The sequence below is a fragment of the Idiotropiscis lumnitzeri genome, chromosome 10, assembly GCF_059441095.1.
Source record: "Idiotropiscis lumnitzeri isolate Australia: NSW breed Sydney's pygmy pipehorse chromosome 10, RoL_Ilum_1.0, whole genome shotgun sequence".
Taxonomy (NCBI): domain Eukaryota; kingdom Metazoa; phylum Chordata; class Actinopteri; order Syngnathiformes; family Syngnathidae; genus Idiotropiscis; species Idiotropiscis lumnitzeri.
This window is the reverse complement of record NC_142400.1, coordinates 16,549,960-16,572,175: the sequence shown is the minus strand read 5'-3', so window position 1 is coordinate 16,572,175 and position 22,216 is coordinate 16,549,960. Positions and strand designations below refer to the sequence as shown.

The following is a 22,216-nucleotide window of genomic DNA, read 5'->3' as shown; positions in this document are numbered from 1 at the left end:
ATTTCAAAAGGGGACACTTGGTTACATTCATTTGGGATGATCAACGGATCGCTGCCGTCTGGATTTCTACTTTTTATTTATCTGATGCCACGAAAAGAATTTGATAGCAACGCTCACATTGTTTTTATTATTTAGCTTGATGTACCATGACGTTGTTAAACTGAATGGCATTTCATGACCTTCAAGCAGGGACGGCGCTACACTGGGAGTCAGGGGTGCAAAATAAAAAAAAAACTTGCAGCTCCAGTTAAATTTCTCCAGCATTTTATTTCATCCATTGAAATACGTTTATTGACACCAACCCAGGTGTCAGTCAAGACCCCTTGGCACTGAGAGAAATATTAACCCACATAATTTGTATTACTAATACTCTACTAATATACTATACAATTACCATCTTTTAGGTTTTTCATTTGTCTATTTTAATTTATAAACTATTTTTAAAATATATATACATTTTATATTTTGAATTGGTTTATCCGTTTTTCATTAAAGACTATGATAAAACGGCGAAGTTTAGATTTTTTCCAAATAAACACAAATTGGCAATGCCAGTGGTGCCACAATTGGGTAGTCCCACTCTGCATGGAATTTACCAACCTGAAACTGCTAACTGAACACGATATCACGTTAGTCCTTCATGATGATCACTGCTTCGCATCACTGAATTCAGACCTACAGATTATTCATGTCAGTTTATTTTTTCCATAATCACCTTTGCAATGGTCGCCGATGGCATAGTGGTACATTCGCCTGACTTGTGTGTGGGCAGCGTGGGTTCGGTTCCCACTCAGTGACAGCGTCTATGTCTGCCCTGTGACTGGCTGGCGACCAGTTCAGGGTGTAGTGTGCCTCTCGCCCGTAGTCAGCTGGGATAGGTTCCAGCAGCCTCCTGCGACCCCGTACGGGATAAGCGGTGTGGATGATGACATGACCTTTACAATGTTATCCATCATGAAAAAAACCTGACAGCCCTAATAGTCTTTTTCATATCAACAACCACCCCGAGAAGCAGGAGTCACGGGACAATGATGTTGCCAGTATAAGCATAATACTAACATAAACATTCAATGTAGTGCCGTCATTTATTTTTTTTAGAAAATGTGTGATAAAGAAATAAACAAAAAAATATTGACTTACGATAATCGTACAACAAATACGAATTGTTCTATAAAGGAGTGGTACCCAACCACCAGCACAGAGTGTAGCCATATTTTTTTGATCATCAGAATCTTTATTAAGTTTTATTTTGAAAATCAAGCATACATCTGTGCCTCTACACAAGTCAAACGGCTTGTCTTGGTCACTTGATATGGTAGATAAAAAGAAAGTAATCCCACAAGATAGGGTAAATGAGTTTAAAAAAAAATATCTTTGTAGAAATTCTTGAGAAAGGGAAAAAAGCTCAACAATGAGTCATACAAAGAATAGCCTATGACTTCCTATATTGGAACACGCATTCACTAACATCCCTCCCTCTTCAGCTTTATGGTTGACTTGCTAAAGGCGATTCTCACGCACAAAACCCGCTCTGCGTAATCTGTGGCAAAAGGCTTGCAAATGAACTAGGAAGCCTTCAAAATCACTCTGGCACATGAAGACCAAGCACCCGGCATTAAAGACAATCCTAGATTAAAATCATGGCAGAATATCCAGAGTCTGCTCCTAAAAAGCACTGAATTCCTAGCTTCTCTGCATCTTATCTTTGTAAAGTGTGATTTTTTTGCTATGACGGCCATCAAAACAAAATTACTGAGCTGACTTTACAATAAGAACTATAACACACGTCATTGTCTCCCTGCTTCACACTTATTACGACAACATTCAGTGTGAGTTGTCTTTGAGTAATTGTAATTGGTTTTTATTTTCTTCTACGCCATTCCGTGAAAATACTACTTCACGCAAAATCAGTCAATGTTACAAAAAAAAAAAAAAAAAGGTTGGTGACTGCTACTTGGCAGTCTTTGGTTCAGTCTGGAGCACAGGCACCACAGAAACAAAAAACACATTTTCAGTGGGTCACATTTTTTGTGCACTATTGAAGCCCTATCTTGTTTCCCTACAGAATAAGGTGCACACAGCAAAGTCTTCCTCTTGACATTACTCACTGACAAACGTCACATTTACATTCTAAGTGTTGTGCAAGCGATGAGAAGAAGGCTAAACAAACGCAACCCAGCACCAGGGACAGTACAGAGTGAGGCACTTGAGCACCTCTCATTCGGCAATATGACACTTTGCACACCCAGTAAAAAGAGGTTGAGGTGCATGAGTGCAAGATCCAGTGATTTCTATTTATTGCCTCTCTTCTGGCATAACGCTCATGAGTCAGAGGTGATTTGGTACAGTAGATAATATTCCCACTGAATCTTCTCAGGTGCTGATTACGTGTACTGATGGACGTCATCACTGTCACCGTCAAAGCACACATTCGGTTTTGCACCAGACAGCACATCCCATCGAGTGGAGTCCATGATCGCCAAGCTGCTTGAGCGTGTCGCAAGGCCCAACACGGAACGCTGCTATGTGGAGGAGTCTGGTGGACTCAAGTCCTTCTTTCTCTTCTTCTTCTTCACTTTGCAGGGCTTGCAGAGGCAACACAGGATGCACGGGGAGGCCAGCAAGAGGAGTGGAGAGGTAACCAGCATCACAATGCTTACCCCAACCAAGATTCCTGCCACCTGAAGGGTAATGTAGGAATAGTGGTCAGACTAACAAACTAATAATAATAATAATAATAATCATCATAATAATAAATCACTACATTACTGTTCTGAAACACTGCTCATTCCAATATGGATAGTCGACTACAATGATAAAACAAATGTGATGGAATTCACAGCACAACGTGAGAGTCTCCACATTTAATTGAGTGGCATAATGATGACTTATCTGATTATTTATTGTCATTGTTAGGCCTGTCATGAAAACATTTTTTAAAATGTATTTTCCCAATTAACAATAGTATCAATGTTTTTTCCCCATTAGACCATATAATTCAAGTACATCCTTAGCAAGAGAAATTAAACTTTAATTATATAGAATATTGCTTATTTATACAGAAATGTAGAACAATAAATATTTTTTTTTACAATTTTTTATTTACAAATATTGCCCTTAAATATTCACATAATAAGATGTCTTGTATCGCCTTCAGAATGTCCTCTTTCATATGCTTGTACAAGGCTGGAATGGCTTTTTGGGAAATTATGGGAATTCATACTGCCTATCAAGAGTGTGCAGTATAAACACTGGTTTCAAAACAGCTTTGAATGGCTGCACAAGTTTCCCTCAAAACCAGTAACACAATCTGTGAGTAGTTCTAATTTCAAGCGACCAGGAAATGGACGGCCCTGCATGTCCTTTTTTTTTTTGTTCTCAGCTGAAACAAACTGTGTTGCGTGCTTATTTCATAAGCGCCTTGTTGTGTCGCGACTCCATATTAATCAGTCATACTATATGCGAAAGAAACAGTTACTTTGACATGAGACTTGAATCTGACAACATTTAAATAAACAACATATTATTGGCATTGGCTATTTCTCCTCATGACTGTTTTAAGAATGTTGAATGTAGTGCCAAACAGATTTTATGCAAGAACCACAATAACAGAATAAGTAGAAAATCCACCGTAATCCGTTATTGGAAAACGGCACTTGGCAAAAAGAAAAGCAAAATGCAGCCCCTACAAGGCAAGAGAAAAACATTCCTGATTGAAGTCATGGTGATGCACTGTTGTGATTATGGAAAAAAAAAAATATGTCAACAGCCCTCACAGTTGTATGCTATTGCTGGAGCAGCTAGTCAACTGCAGTGAATGTTGATTAAAAAAAAAAAAAAAAAAGACGCCTTTATAGGAAGTCAAAAACGGCAACCTGTTTGAGTTGGGTGCATGCGTTCATCCATATGTCGTAGAAATTATGAAATATATATTTTATATAACTAAAGTAGGAAGATCATTTGGACTTGGTCATTTGATAAGTAGCTCACATGATGAACAAGGGTGGACAAGCATGTAATCGTCGACGACAGTGAGCATCCCCCAAATAGATTTGCGGCTTGTAAAACCAGTTTGGCAATGAAGTAACCCAATCACGAGCTGATGAAGTGCACTGCTGTACTTGTGCAACATTGCAAACTCTGCCCTGGGAATTTCCTGGCATTGGAAAATGGGCCGGAACTGTACGCTTGGCATCAATGCATAGCTTGTGTATAATATTTGAAGGAACTCTCAAAACTGCAGTAAATCTTCAGTTCGTATGGGTAGTAAAGTTCTCCGCAAAATTCATTGAGGGCAACAATTTGGGATTTGTGGGATTATTTCAGATTCATGTCTGATGAAGGGCTAATGCAGTACATACAACAAATCTGAAACAGCATGCGACACACACGGTTTTTGAAAATTAAAGAACACCAGCAACATTCGCATCATCTCAATAAAGTGTGCCAGGACTGAGTTTGCAGTGTTTCGTGTCAGGTCCTGCATTCCTCCCAGGCGGCATCTACTCGGATCAAGTTTTCCTGTTTGTTGTTTATTGGGTGGAAACTTGCGTGCTCTCTTATTACCCGTGGAAAGAGTGTCAGTGAACTATGTATTAAAGGAGCAGACACTCTGGTTGTGCCATGTGCAGGCTTTTCAATTTTGCTTTCAATATTTGCTCTTTTTCTGCCCAGCCAGCCTTTGTTTGAACATGGATTCCTGAATGACAATTCTATTTGTCCGTGTTGCTTACCTGCGTTCGGTTCCACATAACAGAAGCTCTGGAGTGACCAAGTTTGTTTCTGCAAGGCCCTTTATCGTAATGCCTGAGGAAAATGTCACTCTGCAATAACAAAACACACATGTTGAGACAAGAAAGTATTTGAAATGTGCTGTTTTTTTTTGTTTTTTTAAACAAGACTCACATCCAGGTTCTGCAGACAATACCAACAGAAGGTGTGTTTGCAGCTCTTGCACAGCATCTGTGCACAGCCCTGGTTCCGCTCAATGTAGATGCCACACATGGGACACTGTTTGATGGGCAACTCAGAGTCGCTGCTGCAGCGGTGACCACAGATGTGGTTAGAAAGAAAGACAAGCGATGTCAAAACACTACGGTGTGAATGGGGGAAGAGTTTCGAGTCACAATTCATGGAGGTCTCGTGGCTATGTGAATTGTGACACCTTTATCTCGTGGCACAGTGTCAGGTCAGTGCTCATGTAAGTTATTTATTTTGGGGGTCGGAGGTATGACAGATATTTTAAGCACGCAATAAAGGACACAGCTACTGTCGAGGGCCCTGAGCTTGCGGCATAGGCAAAGTCTGCACACCCCTTGACTGATGACCTGTCAGTCACAGAACTGGGGCAAGGCAAATCATATTGAATACAATTTACAGCTTTAGACACGTCACACTTCTAATTTTGGTTCATTGGGCCGCACCAAAGCAAGACATTTGACCTGGTTCCCTTCTCTTTTCTCCAACACTCAGTTCACAATACTCTATAATTGGTTGGAGACAATTAGTAAGGTAGGTTTGTGTATGGCAGTCCCAGTTAGGCAGTGAGGGGGCCAGTTGTAGGTCGTCGTCATTTTATGGTTGCCCAAAGACGAGAAGGGGCTTTAGTTAAAGTGTGTGTGTAAAAGTTTATTTCCTACCTTGATCTGGTTCCTACCTTGGATTTTATCTGTGCTTGCACATTTAAGATTACGGTCCTGTTTTTGTTTTCAATTCCTCATTTAAAAAAAAAAAAAAAAAAAAAAAGGGGCATTCAAACCACAAGTGTTTCCTCAAGAGATTGCAGGGTGAAAGTTGCAGCTGTCTACTTATTTGGACTGACTAGGTGGCAACAATGAGGAAATTAAGAAAGTAAAGTACTTTCAGTGTAACGCCTCACAGCAAAGAATTGTTAAAAAAGAACTACGAAGTGAACAAGTTTCTTTTAAATTTTGCAAACAGAACTTTGAATTAATTTGCGTAGAAAATGAACTTTCTCAACACTGCTGACAAGTCTCAAAAGTGGTGAAAAGGGTACACAAGCATTTACAAACAAATACGTTATCTAGTAACAGGTATTATAACGGAAACTGTTTGTGTACAATAGAGACTGTGTGTCAAAACAAGAATGACATCTTTTGGGTTACATACGCTAGTTGTTTTTTGTTTGTGTGTTGTGGTAGTATTTGCAGCAATCATCGACATCAGTCACCTGATCTAAACACGATAGAGCAATTTTTTAACGCACAAAATAAGCAGCAAATGAAAACAGAGGAAACATTTATTCAGGGAGAAAAATCAAAATGGAGTGATTTCCATGGGCCCCAGACTTCAAACAAACACTCTTATTAAAAACAATCGTTGGAAGCTAAACGGCCACATTTGTGTTGTATAAAGTATCTATTTGTTCAGGACCAGTGAGTGTTTCTATGTGGATAAAAAAAAAGATGCACAAACTGTTGGAATCGTCTGTAGTGAACACAGCAAAGTTTTGCAACTCATACAAGTGTTTTGTTGCGTAGTCCTCACTCATCTTGCACAGGTGCATTGTTTCTTCCATACACAAGAGCTTCAGATTCTGCGCCTGTCTGACTGACCTGCTTTCATCAGCGTGTGACATCATGGGTAGGTGCTCGGGGCAGGTGTGGCTCCCCTGCCAGGGTTCTCTGCAGCCGGAGCAGAAGAGGGTGTGACATGAGGTGCATGGCACAGCGGAGGGCTGGCCTTCAGAGGTCAGAGGCACGTCACACACGGCCTGGCATTCGAGCACCGGACACCAAGTTTTACGAGGATCCAGCTTCACGCCTGTGGAGAGCACATTACATACGAGTATGCATACAATTAGAATTTCTAATCTTATGTTACATGTACACTTGCATGGTACCTTTAATCACAAGGGTCATTTGTTGACATACTCTGATATCAAATCAAAAACAACCACAATGATAAATACCATGATAAACGACTTTTTTTTTTAAATAGAAGTGAAAACATGATTGGCTGGCAACCAATCCAGTGTGTGCTCCACCCCCATCCATAATCAGCTGGTATTGTCTCCAGCTCATTTTCCACCCTAATTTGGATAAGCTCTAATATACTAAATTTGGGGTTATCTAACAGTGTCATTCAACACAACACTGTTGTTAAATGTTTTACACAGTTCTTTGCATTGAATATCATTAGACTGTGCAGGTAATTGTGGCCAGTAACTGTATGAAAACTCACAAAAGGTTTTCAGTTTTTTTTCAACCTCTACCAGCAGTGGCAGATGCATTTCCCCCCCAATGACACGTCATGATATGCGATTACACTTAGGTCAATGTAGTTTGAGCAAACGCAAGTATTTGCACTAGGCGAGCTCTAGGAGACTGGGGAAAAGATGAGGGCGGTGTCAGTTGCAGGCCACCCTAGCAAAACATCAACAGCATGAATATGAGGCTCAGCTAATGTCCGACCTCAAATGGCCCCGTGCCGGTCGCCAGACGTCAGCACACTTACACAACAACACAATACCCACCTCTCTCAAACTTCAAACGCTCATACAGCTTAGTCTGGTCGGCAGAGGCCAATTCGGCTATCTGGAAACACAGACAGAATAACCTAGTTTATATTTGAAAATGTGCAATGCATTTATTATCCTTTCAGATTGAAGTTTTATGTTGTATATGTAATGAACACCTCATCTTTAAATAAAAAGATCAATCCCATGCACAACTTAACTGGTTAACATTAACCCTAAGTAATCCAGTGGACACCATTTGAAAAGAATCAGTGCATGTAGGTCATATACTGCATTTGTTTGGTTTCTTTCGATTTGACCATGCCTCTGCTGGTCAACCACAGCACTTCACTGTTAATCATAATTAAATGTAAACTGTACTTAAAAGTAGAAAGACTTTTTTTGCAAGTTCAAAAGCATTTAAAAAAGTAAACTGTTTAAACAAGGTGTGGGCAAACTACGGCCAGGGGCTACATGCGGCCCATGAAACGTTTTAATCCGGCCCGCCAAACTTGAAAAAAATTAAATGAATAAACCTTGTTAATGTTTTATTTTCTAAATACTGTGGTTTTTCAAAGACGTGTATATTGTTGTAATGCTTTTGTTCACTTTCATTTAAAATGAAATGTATTTTTTTTTCCGATGAGGTGAGGTTACCAAAACACTCTATCCATCTGTTCCTGGTCCGGCCCCTGCGTCAAATTTTAAAACCCATTGTGGCCCGCCAATTAAAAAGCTTGCCCACCCCTGGTTTAAACATATTTTGGCTTTCTTCTCTACATCAACTTCATTTTAGTTTCCCTTATTTTGGTTGTCAAGGCATACCTCAGAGTCAAGTAGCACCCCAGTGTTTCTGCAGGCCATATCTGGACAGGTGATGGGTGCCCCCCCGCCCTCCTTGATAGTCAGCTGAACATATTGCTGCAGACACTGGAGGGAAAGAAAGATCATGGCAGCTTTAATCGTTTGTATTTCATAGAACAAGACACCTTTCCTCAAATGGTACATTGTGCATGCATGTTCAGATAAAGACAAAGTGAGTAAGCATAGAACATTTAAAAACGTCTGCAAAAAAATCATTCAGAAGTGATGTTGTTCAAGCATGAAATTGGGAAGTTTGTTGGGACTGTGTAAGAGTTGCGTTGCACAATCCAGACTGATTTGAGGAACATACAATAAAAATGTGACAAAATGTCTGTTATTTGGTAACATTCGAGATGTAATCATCTGCCTTATTAATTTATTTTTTTTTTATTTAAAAAAAATAAATAAAAAACATACTGTAATGTTCACCAAACTAAGCTGTGAAAAATATAGTCAGCATCAAGTCTAATTGTTTCTCTTGACGGAGACAACAATCCTTGTTCAGACTTGTTATAGAAGAGACTTTCTTGTGTGTTCCAGACAGGAAACATTTTAGAAGTATACCTTTGTACCTCAATTAGGTGAATGTTGACCCTGTTTATCAGAGATCATAAGCGGGCTGAGCTTCTGACTTTGAGAGAGACAATGTCATATTCTCTAGTGTGTTGTGACAACAGCGTGAGTAGAGGCCACACACTTGCATCCATCTAAACATAGCATGGCGACACAATTCTTTGTCTGGAGTGACCACTGTCCAAAACAACAGCAATACCTTATGTTTCTGGTATGGTCCTAAATGCAAACAAAATGAAAACCACATAGAGCTAAAGTATTAGTAGACACAAAAAATTTTCAGTTGTACTTACAGTTGCACAGAAGTTGCATGCACAGCTGTCCAGGGTCTTGGTGAGTGCAGGCGGATGCTGACAGAGGCATAGCTTGCAGAAAACATCACGACTGGACTGATGGTCTCCGTTGCTGGAGGTAGACGGTCCTGGTTCCGAATCCTCAGTCCCCCTGCTCAGTTTGGAACTTGCGCCAGTCATGCTGGAATGAGGTCGGTGGTGGAGGTGGGGAGGGAGTAGCCTAGATTGTGTTGAGAGGTTTACAGAAAACAGCACACAATTAGTTTCTTCTGTAGGTGTCAAATTTATAATAAACCTATTTTGGCCATCCTGTAGACAGAACCAATCTCACGAGGAGATACATTGGGAGTGGGCTTAAAATATTTTGAGGTCAATTTCCAAAAAGTTTTATTCACTGATTAATGTTGAGCTTCTTTAAAAGGTGGAGATGGATGAAGTTCTCAATAATTGCGGGGTGGCCACCATGTCCCAACCAGGCTGCGACATCAGAAAAACAGCTCATTTTAATTTAGAGGCAGCTTTCGGTTTAACTAAACATATTTTTGATAATGAAAAAAAAAATTGAATTTTTTTTCTAGCACATTTTTTCCAGCACAAGTGTTTGATATTTTAATTTGGGGTTTTAAGGTTTGACCTATAAAAACTTGCACGGTATGGATTGTAACATATGTTAATTTTATAGCATGGCATTTCAGGAAAAAAAAGTCCACCTGTTGCTGAGCCTAACCCTTATTTCATAAATATTATCTATTACATTATTAGTATTATTTTATATTTATATTATTATTATTATTATTATATAAATATATAAATAAATGTACGCATGCTATATAAAATCTTAATTTTAGAGATGTTTATTAGTTTTCGTCCTAAAGCAACTGTGTGAAACTAGAGAGCACTACGTGCTGCACAAACTACCAGCACCAAAAACTGAGCCTCTTATAAAAAAAAAAAAAAGTCCAAAAGCGCACTCTGCAACTTTCAGAAAAAAAATAAGAAAGCAGCAATGAGAAAAAGATACCAAGAGCTTTCATTGAAACATGTGATCACATCACACTGCTGTGCTAATTGTCATCGAAGAACCCAGTCTAAAGACGAAAACAACATTAACAGTTTAAAATGATGCACAAATTATTTTGGCTTCTTTGCATTGGACATACGGTGTACACATTAAAATATGGAAACGGTGCATGGTGACACAGCATGAGCAACTTGGGGTTCAGTTCCATTATCTTGCTCAAGAATACTTCATCATGGTCACAGGGTTACAGAGTTACTTGTTAACATCTGGTTGGGAGACAACCACTGAGCTATGTTCCGTCAATTCATTATTTTAAGTAAATTTTAAATACGGCATTTTTTTAAACAATTAATGCATATGTGTCATCTGATGAGAAAAATTCCCATTCGAAAATGTTTGATTTTTGTTTATTGAGGGTGTAGGCCGATGCTATAAGTGGAGAAATCATGCTTTTATTATCTTTTGGCAACAATGGACACGGTATAGCGTAACCTAGGAAACTGCAGAGTCAAATCCTGAAGCCTGGCAGAACAACACTTCCAATCACATTTTATTCACACAATGTTCCCTGTTAAATCAAGCTGTTGAAATTGGCATGGAACTTTCGAGCAACGGTGACCTACATATTAAGTAGGTGATCTTTTATTATCTGTTATGGATCAGTGCTGGCATAGATCTTTGCAGCTGGTGAAGCAAAGCATGGTGGCATTTTCATCCTCATCAGCATACTCACACAGCTGCGTTGAATGGAAAATAACAAGATGAACCAGAAAGGAGAAACTGGTTTGTTAACAACCACTTTCACTTTTCAGTTTGGCATTTTTAACCTCACCATTTTGAATAGTTGCATTTAAGTGGAACCAAAGATGTGAAAAAAAAAATCACTGTCAGGTACTGAAATAATGAACTTTTTAGACTGAGAACAATAACTTCACATGAATTTATAATTACAGATTGTCTAAAATTACAGTGAAATTTATTATTGCATCTTCATTCATAAGATTTGGTATTAATGAAATGCATATGCTTAGAAAATAAACTTTCTATGCAATACAACATGGAAACTGTCACACTTAAAACCAAATTCTGAGTACTGTGAAATAGTGGAACTTGTGGTTCAAACCTAAAGCCTTCCTGTGTAGTTTGCATTGCTTAAGTGGGATTCAGTGGGTCCACCGAATTGTTCCCACGTTCAGAAAAATTGCATGTTGGCTTAAATGAAAACTCTGAACTGTCCGTACGTGTAAAGTAAGTGGAAAATGGTGGCCTATATGCGCTCTGCGATTAAGTGCTGACCAGTCCAGGGTGTAACCCACCCCTCACCCAAAGCCAGATGGGGTATGCGCTGGCTCACTTAAAGCTGACAATCATTGCAGAAAATAAATATGGATATTAACTTTTTCTTACACAAAAAGATTTTGCCTGTACACCTTATAATGGTATAATGTATAATGTAGACTGAATGCAATTCATTTGGTGACGCTTGACTAACAAGTTGTATACTTTCTAACAAATTGTCCCACAGTGCAATAACTCATTTAGTTCACAAAATATCAATTTAAGTCAATAAGAAATACAACAAAATGAAACTAAAATAAAGTAAAACTCTACGGTGAGAGAAGATGAAACAATTTGTTGGCAAGCCTCTCTAGTCATTTAGAGGGACAACAATTTCTGCAACAGATTGATTATCAAATAATCAACAACTATTTAATAAACAAGTAGTAATTTGGAGACCTTGTTTAACCTAAAATTTTCAAATTTCTTAGAATTCCTGAGACTTCCTTATATTGATGATTCAGATTAATCCATTAATTGGAAGCAATATTCATCCCATTTTATTAGATTATTTAAATAATCTTTAGCTGCAGTCCTAATGGTCATTTCTATGGCAGCCATCTGCAATTTACACTCAGATTCACTCTTACGCAGCCTTTACCTTAGCCTATCATGCGTTTTGGGGAATGTGGGAGGAAGTGCACCCACCAGAGAAAATTCACACAAGCGCAGAGAGCTCATGCAAACTCGGACCCCATATCTCCCAACTGTGGGGTAGGTTTGCGAACCACTAGACCGCCACTCAATTAAATGAAAAAAACAGGCAGCCAAACTCTTTCCGGTGTAAGGTCTATTGTATATTCTACTACATGATTTTTTTCCATTGATGTTATATCAAGAAAACACTCTTATGGAGTCACACACGCACACACTCCAACCGATGAGGTGGTGCAGCGCTCCTATCACTGAAATGTATCCTTGCATGCCCATGCATGTGTGTGATCTGCTTTTCTGCGTGGAATACAACAAAACTATACGGAAAATTTTACTTTGAATTTCTCCTTGAGGCAGTGAGATAAATTAAAATTTCACATATCACATGAAAATCACTAACACCCTTGTTAATTCTCAAACTTGATTATCTTGTTATGGAGTTCCTTAGTAACGACGCCGGTTTACAGTAAATAGGTGTGGAGTTGGCCATGCAGTCGCCTTGGTGGCATTCCAAGAAACAGATCTGCTTCTACTTTCAACACACAGCAGCAGTTTGCTACAAGAAGGCAGCTAGGAGAGTGCATTATCATTTGCAAGGCAGCCCCCACTCACTATGGCTAAGCAAAAATGTTCTCAAATCGAAAATGAAAACGCAATCAAATCCTATTGCACACAGGTGCCCAGCCACAGCATTTGTATTTTTCAATAACCTAAGAAGTAAAATTCTGAATTAAGATAATTTGTCTTAGCTTTGTATCTTTCCATAAAAACAAATCTGAAATATCTCCTTTAAGTTTGCATTTGCATCAATGTTGAAAAACTGACGCAGTGCCCGAATTAATACTCCGCTTCGGTGCGAAGCGATGAGCACAGCCGCTTACCTTGCGAGTGGACAACGCGGTGAAGGAGCTGCGTGGGTCACGATCCACAGTCACAGTCGCAGTTGCAGTCGCAGTGCTTCTTCCACACTGGCACTGACACACGTGTGCGCCCAGGTCTCCACTCCTCCTCTTCGCTTGACAAATTAAGTTGCTTCTCGTATGACGCTATGATTTGTTTCACTCGTCCCAATATTTCGTCTGCGGTAGCAGGAAGTCGTGCCCTTCCCAATTCTTTCAACATTTTTTTTGTTGCCGACAGTTCAAACACGAAAGAGAAAACACTTTCGAACGCCGCCCTTCGTCTCGTCAGCGTTGCAGCCCACGGATGCAGCGTACTTTGCAGTTTTTGCGTGTTCGTGCGCGCTCGTGTGTGCGCGCGCGTGTGCGTGTATGCGCGCGGAGTATTTGTAGCTAACTTCCGACTAGTTGTCCAAGATGGCGGCGTCTAGAGAGGGAGGCTGTCCAGTTGTCAGCACAAAAATTCGATTACATGATTCTTTTCTTTACGGATTAAAGTGACAGTACACTCATGACCATTCCTAGTTTTGAAACCTTGAACCAATGAAGACACTGATTGGAAGGAGTACCGAGCCCGAAGGTGACATGGAAGAAGAGAAAAACGTTCAGTCTCTTGCCATCAGTCTTCCACATAGCTAATAGGTGCATTAAAATTTTGAATAATTGTCATCCAAACTTTAGCTGCAGTTTACACCAGAACACCCTTTACAGACTACTGGCACAAGCCCTGGAAAAATATGGAATGACCTGTCTCAGAGGATGACCATTCAGTGGTTTGATTTTGCAGAAAAATAAAGCAGATGACACAGACATGACACAAAACTGAAGTCATTTCAAAGAGCAACTTTCTGGCTTTGATTAACACTAAAGGAAACCAAGAAAAAATGTGGTTGTCATTAACAAGTAGTTGTTTTTGTTACTGAAGATATTGGTTGTTCTCTGTCTGCTGTGTCTAAAACCTGGTCCGGGTAAAAACAACATGAAAAAGTTGTTAAAGGCAAGCACATTGGTAGACCAATGAAGACATCAAAGCACCAAGACTGTAAACTTAACGCAATGAGTTTTGAAAACAGAATAACAAATTGGGAGGAAACTGGAGTCGACGTCTGTGACCAAACTGTAATAAATTGCTTGAAGGAAAAGAGATTCACATACACAAAAGCTAAATGAAAGCCATCATTAACACCTAAACAGAAAACAAACAAATATTACAATGGGCTCAGGAAAAGCAATTGTAGACTTTGAATGACTGCGTGAATGTCAACTCTGCATTGGCCAAGGTAATGATGAAGTCAAATTTGAAGTCATTGGCGACATGATGCTGAGTGTCAGCTAAAGGCGCTGGAGAGATGGCTGTCATTACATCTTCAGTCAGGTTTACGTTGACATTTTGGTCACTTTTCTTATCGCATCAATTGAAAGGATAGTTGGCGATGCTGAAATCAATATTCAAGATGGTAATGCATCTAGCCATAGAATAAAATCTGTGAAAACATTGGTGGTATTGTATTCATTCAACCAAGTATAGTTATCATCTTAAAAATATTTTAATAACACCCCTGTCACGTTGGGTGGGGGCCCCAATCAGAAAGTGTAGTAACTGCAATCACCTGTAGGCTGCAGGTCATAAAGCTGTACAAATAACCAAGTAACTATTTGTTCTCACTGCTTATTTGTGACTGTGAGTTTTTAAAATGTTGTCCCACTGTAAGGTAAAAGTCCCCGCATTTACACTCAGCATTTCTGGTAAAAAAAGAAAAAACTTCTGACAGCCGGTTCAATGTCGTTATGTTGGGATATACTGCATGTGTTTTGTGACGTGTTCACTGTGTGTGCCAAAAGCTGAGTAGTAAAGGGGGTGGGATTCAGGCCTCAAACCAGGCAGAAGATGGGGTGTCAAATGTATGTATGATCTTTGGGGTACAGACATGTTATCAAGACACCTGCAAACTGAAAAAAAAAGAAAAAAGAACACGGATTTCTTTGCCTTCAGTAAACGTTTGAACAAAAAACATTGAAATTTGAAGCAAATCTGGATAAAAATGCCCAAAAGTAGTTTATTCAAAAATTACATTCGGGTTCATGATGCAATACACAAATTCAAATACAGCACTTTTTTTTTTACCCACTTGTTAAAAGTTCAACAACCCGAAGTGTGAATGGGCATGAGGTACTCATTGTAAGGTAAATAAGGACATAAGAGAGCGTGTACATGAATAAAACTCATTTCTTCTTCTTCTTCTTTCCTTCCTTTTTCTTCTTGCTTTTCTTGGGTTCAACTTTCCGATAAATGCCGAAGCCTTTGCGGACCATGCAGCCTCGCCACCAAGACTGCAACTATGAAGGTCAAACGTCACGGGGTCAACTCACCACGTTACATTCCCACAAAGTCTACAGTTTGGAACCGTAAACATGTGTGGTTTGTGTTTTCACACTGTTGTATGCAAGCAAGAAAATGGGAAATGCTACTCAGTTACAAAAACTGAATGTAAAATGTACCCAACCAATTCAAATAGAGGAACATAACATAGTGCGATACTGTGTCGTAGCAAACCATGGGGCAGTATGTTTTATATATAAATTTTTTTAAATAATGGCTTGCTTGTGCTCTCATCTGATTCTCATTGTTGCTCACAAGTGATGGTTGGGCGCTAGGGGGTGCTATAGCTCCACATAAAGTACCAACAGCATCTCCATGACGCCTCCAAGAAATGTTGAGATGTCTCAATTCGTTCCCGGCTAGCATACAAGCAACAACACAACGGCCCAATCCGCGTCGACCACTTGACACGTGTGGGTGGCAACTCGCACAAGCAAATGAATAAAAAATGATTACCTTGAGAGCAGCTTTATTCTTAAGCTCCAGCTGGCGCAGTCTCTCCTCCTCCTCCCTTTCCTCCTTCACCACCTGCTCCATTTCGCTGTACTAAAACAAACCAAAACAACAACAAAAAACACCCACACATGCTAATGTACATTCTCACTTCGAATTGTATTGGGGCCGCTGGTAGATGTTCACCTTCTTCTGCATTGTTGTCAACTTTTCCAAGTTTGTTGTTCTTCTGTGGCGAGTGCGTGTGAGATGTTGCTCCTTTTCTTGCATGTTCTGCTCGGTGCACTGCTGCCATTGTCGCAGCTGCTCTTGTAACTCCTGCTCGGTGAGAGGAACATGATGAGTTTGGATTGAAAAACAGGATCCATAACAAAACGGACACTTTTGAAGAAAAAAAAAGGTAATTTCTTTACTCTTGCATTTCTGAGAACATGTTAGATGAGGACTTTTAGAGGATTTAATTTTAAAAATTAAAATAGCATCCTCGAGGGCCGAACCTGGACACCCTTGCTTTAATGCAATTGTATTATTATTTGCCGTTTCCTGAGAAACAACTACACAAACCGAAATGACTTCTTTTGTTTGGTTTGGTCGATCATCACCCAGGAGTTTTTTTTTTAAACAAACATTTTGGCATTATAACAATTGTTCAGTGCTTTTTGTAATACCAACCGCATTTTGTTTTTTCAGAAAGATCTTTGATTCCTCATGAACTCGCTCCTGCAGTGTCAAATGATCCTTCAGCAACTGAAAGAGTGAGAGAGATGCTTTGAAATACATTTCTCGCATCTTGCATTATATTAACACACAACTTACAATTTATTTGTGAGTGGATTTTTGAAGTGAATTACAAAATAAATAATTAAGAGCTGGTCAGTGCATCACAGCATATCATAGCAGTAGCAAGCACTCAGGGCTTTCCTTATGGGGGATGACATTGATGATCTGATTGGATGATTGCCATAGTACAAAGTCAACAAAAATCCAGCATTTCCATTGATTTGTTATCTTTATTACATTTATAACAATGTTTCATTGCATCACACTGGGCTGTATTTTGCACATCATCAGTTTTTATCTTCATTATTATTATTCATCCATTGTCTCTCGTCCTGACTCGGGACACAGGTGTGCTGACTTTGGGCAAGAGGTGGGTACACCCTGAACTGGTCGCCAGCCAATTGCAAATAGACAAACAATTATTCACACACTCGCATTCACACCTCGGGTCAATTTAGAGTTTTTAAGTAACCCACCATGCATGCGATTATTGCGAATTGCGATTAATCCCATTTTACAACGACTATTTTGGGGGGGACGCTTGTAACAGATATTTAGTTGAATGATATATGGACTTAATGTAAAATCACCAAATATGAAGTATATTTGAATTCAAAGATAGCTTTCTTTGATCCTTGAATATGATCTAAACGAAGACTTCCTTACAGGCATTTTTCTTGGAAAAATTCCTCAAAACTGCCCACAGGCTACACACTCCAGTAGAGTTGGTTTGCAAGGCACATTGGTAACTTGAGCAGGGTCTTTTGTTTTGAGATGATGTGGTAAAGATGTACAGCTAATATGGTACAATATTTGCAAAGTATGCAAATTATTTTGGAAGTAAATCAAACTGAGTTAACTGTGTTAAAATAATTTGAATTAATCTCGGGATTTCACAGATAAAACTAAATTGTCCTTGGGTGTGAATGTTAGTGTGAATGGTTGTTTGTCGATATCAGCGGTGTGAAACTCCAGTCCTGGAGAGATGGTTCTCGCATGTTTTCCATCTTTCCCGGCTGCAACACACCTGATTCAAATGAGCAGGATACTTATAAAGCTTCTTCAGAGCTGATCATTTGAATCAGGTGGGTTACAGCCGGGAGAGATTGAAAACATGCAGGAAAGCAGCCCTCCAGGACTGGATCTTGACACCCGTGGTCTATATGTACTCTGGAATTGGCTGACCAAGTGTGTGTGATTGGCTCAGGGTTCAGCCACAACCGTGACGATGAGCTGGACAGAAAATGGATAGATAGATGGATGGCAAGTCGGGTGAAAAGCTCAGGCAGCACTCTGGCTCTTTTAAGGATCGTAATGGACTGCTGCACTCACCTCAATTTTGTCTTCAAGTCGCTTCTCCGCTTCCCTCATCTCATTTTGGGTTTTTTGAAGCTTCTGCTCAGTGTTTCTATCCTCTAATTCCTTTCTTGCAGCATTTGATTCAATTAGTCGGTGCAGTCGATCGTTGAGCTCGTCATGCAATGTTTGCAGTTCCTGTGTTGAGGTTGGAAAAGCATTTATTCACACCTTGAACTCAATCCTCCAAAAGGTGTGAACCGATGATTATTGAGATTTGCCATGTCACCTTCAGTTCATCAACTTTCTGTTGGAGCGTCTCCTGTTGATTTGGAAGTGTACGTCTTCTCCTCTCCATCTCCCTCTTTGCCTCTCTGGGAACAACAAAACACACAACACACATCATTATTTGATTTCACCAGTAATTGTCCATAATGCTCTCTTGGTTTTAGGCTGCACAGCCAGGAACCCAATTTAAATAAGTGATTTGAGCTCCTCAGCGTATGCTGCTAACTTTATTAAAAAGTACAACATTCATCCACAGGGCCATAGGCACGTTTCTGTTGTAATTGTCATATCATTGCCGACATTTGGAAACCGCCCACCCATCCATCCTTGATACATCTTATAGAGTTCAGTTGATCTTCACCCGTGAGCTGCTACATGCGTAAAGTGTCCTGAAACAACCTTTGTTGTGATTTGGAGCAAAATAAATCAAATTGAATTGAATTCCAATTTGTGGTTCAGTGTTGTGGTGAGCTGGAGCCGATCCGTGCTGACTTAAGGCAAAAGACGGGTGATCTGGTCACATGGAATATAGAGACAGACAACCATGAACACTCACCCTGTCACAGAGTACGAATTTAAGCGACACTGCCTGCATGAAGTCGAGGCCTGTTAACCATCAGTGAGTTAGCCTCTTGCTGCAAATCAGTTACTCTATAGGCTGCGGGTAACCATGAGACTGAACAGGATGAGCAATCTGCCACTGCTTGGACCCTCAATAATGACAGATTCCCCAAAAATATGATTGACGATGGTTATTTTAAAGACTCTAAATTTTCCTATATGGGTAAAAAAAAAAATTCTATATGTTGCCAGTGCGGCACGGTGGCCCGACAGCGGTCCTGGGTTCCCTCGCCTACTGCCTGAAGATAGCTGGAATAGGCTCCAGCAACCCTCGTGTGGAGAAGCGGTACAGATAATGGATGGATGGATGGCTGGATGTTGCCAGTGACTGACCGGCAAACAGTTTGGACATCTGAGCTAATTGATAGAATATGTACATGGAAGAAAGCAAATGCAAAGCCGACGATAGAAACTAACCAACTGCACCTCCCATAATTTAATATGATGTTATATTTTTCTCGTATGGTTATCTATGATGTATGCTGTTCACTTGATGGTGTGTTGATGAACCTTTTGCTACTCTCAGCATTTTTCTCCTGGTCCTGTCCATCCACTACCTGCAGTAGACAGGAGAAGCTCTGTTTCTCCTCTAGCTCTGCCTGTAACTTGGACACCTGCTGCGAGATATAGTGACTGGACAGACAGGACAAACACAGAAAGTCTCACAAGTTGACTCCACGTCAAATCCAATTCGATTTACCGAATGGCCATAGAAATTGTCAGTACTCACCAATCTCGCTTCACCTTTTTCACCCTGGACTAATGCACACACCCCAAGAAAATACAGAATCAACAACACAATCATCACATCATTAAGGGTGCTTGCACAACTTTTACAGCTGACTACTGTGGACTCCTTCACTCGAGTCACCTGTGACTTTTCAGCGTTGCGGTCCTTGAGAATCTGGATGGTCAGCGCATGCTCTAGAATGTCCAGCTGGTCTGAACATTCCTCCAGTACTGCAGCAAGCCTGAGACTCTGGATATGGGACAAATACATCTGCAGGACATATAGCTGCGAGTGAGAAGGACCACTGACAAATCATGTTGAATGTGATACATTTCCAACTCGAGACACTGGAGGGCAGCTAATGAGAGGAACTGAGTTAAATAGTGCAGTACCAAAGCACTCATTTATTATTATTATTTTTTTAAATTCCATGACAGCATCAAGGATAGAACATTATTATTAATATTAGTAGTAGTAGTAAACCGTGGATCTTCAAAATGAACGAAATGCACCCTACCGTATAAGGAACCACGTGATTTCGTTGAGCCAATCAGCAAAGAAAAAGTATAGGAAATAGAGATATTACATTTGCATATGATTGTAATTTGAATGGTTAAAAAAACGAATTAAAAAATTGTACCATTTGACAATACGTAATTGAACACAAAACAAACACAAATGTCAAAACATGAAAGATTGATCAGTGTTTTACGTAAGCACGTCGTTAAAATGGGGAAAAGGTGTTCTCGTCATTGGTCGTGTAGCTTGCGAGAGACATCATCAATTAAACATAATCATTATATTCAAGGTGAACTTGCAAAACAAAAGAACGGAGGGTGAAACAAACACTTACCTCCATAACATGATCTGTTTTAATTCTCACGCCCCGTCAATAGTCAATCGCAGTAGGTGACAGTTTTTTCGTTGCTAAGGTAACGAGCTCTCACGTGACTGAACTGTCCAATCAAAAGACATTTAAACGAATCAAAAGTGTCACATATATCAAGCGTAGAAAACACAAACGAACAGCGATATTTGTGGGTAGTGCAAGTGTGGCTGTAAAACACACATTTGTCTGCGCCTCCTAATCAAAACCCCATTGCCATGCACTAAAATTGTAAACTTTATTGACACGATTAAACACACAAGGACACACGCGTAAGGACACGCGCACACAAAATAACAACAAAAACAACGAGTACGACAACGCAAATACAAACATAAGTCAGCGAGACTCGGTGTTCTTTGATATTGTTGGTAAGCACGTTTATTTATGGATTGATTCGTTCATTCCTCCATTCAAAAATTCCAAAAGGGTTATCTGCATGTATTGAATCATTTACTTTGTATTTCCAAAAATCTCACGTGACCGCTGATGGGCTGAACATTGGCGTTAAGTCTGTGTAAAAAAAAATATGACAGCACTAAAATCCACCCCCCTGAAATGCACAGTAGTGATTTAATGCATTTTTATGACTACATTCAGCGCATCTTAATGACCTCCTTTATTTATGGGCGGGGACAGTTGTCCCCCCCACCACCACACACACACACACACACACACTCACACACACACCCTCAAATCAGCCTGTCTTTGAAATGGATGGACTTGGATGGACCAGTGTCCCATTAAGGGGAACGACCCATCAGCCGAGTGTGGCTGCTTAGGCTGCACAATTTTTGCATACTGCGTACCGCCTGGAGGGAAAAAAATGATTCACGCTTACCAATATAGACTGAAATTTAATTTACATTATAACAACCAATGAACAATTCAACATATGAATAACCACTCGGAACAAATTGTGTTCATATTGTGGAGACTTAGCAAAGAAAACAGTTCTTGCATGAGAGAAACTGTAAGCAAATTGCTCATTCTCTCATAAAAGATCCATAGGGAAGCTGATTGTCGTGATATTTTCCAATGTTGAAGTGGGAACAAGTAGAGAGTCCAGATAATTTTTTTTGGTCATGACTGGTTAGCACAATGGCCTCACAGTGAGAGACAGCAGCGGTCGTGGGTTCGATCCCGGCTCCGGCCATCCTGTGTGGAGTTTGCATGTTCTCCCCGTGCCTGCGTGGGTTTCCTCCGGGTACTCCGGTTTCCTCCCAAATTCCAAAAAACATGCATGGCAGGTAGATTGAACCCTCTGAATTGCCCCTAGGTGTGAGTGTGAGCGCGGATGGTTGTTCGTCTATGTGTGCCCTGCAATTGGCTGGCAACCAGTTCAGGGTGTCCCCCGCCTATTGCCCGAAGATAGCTGTGATAGGCTCCAGCACCCCCTGCGACCCTTGTGAAGAGAAGCGGTACAGATAATGGATGGATTAGCAATGCATGTACGATGAGATTGAATGGACAAATTATGTCAAGTTGCTGCTCTGACTACCATGACGTGTGGAAGGGGGCGTGGCCATTTAGCTGAGCAGAAAGGCACAATATGGCATTGTTCAGATAACGTTGTAATTGCGCAAAAGGCGCAGAGTTACGGTATTCCATTGTGTGGCCGCAGAAATATGTCGCCGGCGGACAATACTGAAAACAAATATAT

At 40.1% G+C, this 22,216-nt stretch overlaps 2 protein-coding genes across 2 annotated transcripts; both read right to left on the bottom strand.

The window, feature by feature from the left end:
• Positions 1-1,219: 1,219 nt before the first annotated feature.
• rnf144b (ring finger protein 144B) lies at positions 1,220-13,528 on the bottom strand. Its single transcript, XM_088307836.1, has 8 exons — positions 13,102-13,528; positions 9,208-9,427; positions 8,303-8,407; positions 7,496-7,556; positions 6,576-6,783; positions 4,906-5,038; positions 4,734-4,823; positions 1,220-2,681 (listed from the first exon to the last, which is right to left on the bottom strand). The coding sequence occupies exons 2-8, from the start codon at positions 9,385-9,387 to the stop codon at positions 2,523-2,525; spliced, it is 936 nt and encodes a 311-aa protein (XP_088163962.1). The 5' UTR covers positions 9,388-9,427; positions 13,102-13,528; the 3' UTR covers positions 1,220-2,522.
• A 1,674-nt stretch (positions 13,529-15,202) lies between these two features.
• On the bottom strand, positions 15,203-20,688 carry LOC148329522 (dynein regulatory complex protein 9-like). Its single transcript, XM_088307202.1, has 10 exons — positions 20,521-20,688; positions 19,809-19,937; positions 19,668-19,696; positions 19,448-19,570; positions 18,318-18,402; positions 18,065-18,226; positions 16,625-16,699; positions 16,139-16,270; positions 15,956-16,045; positions 15,203-15,456 (listed from the first exon to the last, which is right to left on the bottom strand). Exons 1-10 carry the CDS (start codon positions 20,524-20,526, stop codon positions 15,343-15,345), a joined length of 945 nt encoding a protein of 314 aa, XP_088163328.1. The 5' UTR covers positions 20,527-20,688; the 3' UTR covers positions 15,203-15,342.
• Between the last annotated feature and the right edge of the window lie 1,528 nt (positions 20,689-22,216).

Bases quoted from the DNA above. Each gene is read 5' to 3' on its own strand.
- rnf144b (XM_088307836.1), bottom strand. From the start codon at position 9,387: ATGACTGGCGCAAGTTCCAAACTGAGCAGGGGGACTGAGGATTCGGAA. The intron at 5,039-6,575 runs GTCAGTCAGACA...TCACCGCTGCAG, and splicing joins TCACACGCTGATGAAAGCAG to CAGCGACTCTGAGTTGCCCA. The intron at 2,682-4,733 runs GTAAGCAACACG...ATTACCCTTCAG, and splicing joins TTATGTGGAACCGAACGCAG to GTGGCAGGAATCTTGGTTGG.
- LOC148329522 (XM_088307202.1), bottom strand. The intron at 19,571-19,667 runs GTGAGTACTGAC...CTGTCTGTCCAG, and splicing joins AAAAAGGTGAAGCGAGATTG to TCACTATATCTCGCAGCAGG. The intron at 16,700-18,064 runs GTGAGTGCAGCA...TCACTCTTTCAG, and splicing joins GACTTGAAGACAAAATTGAG to TTGCTGAAGGATCATTTGAC.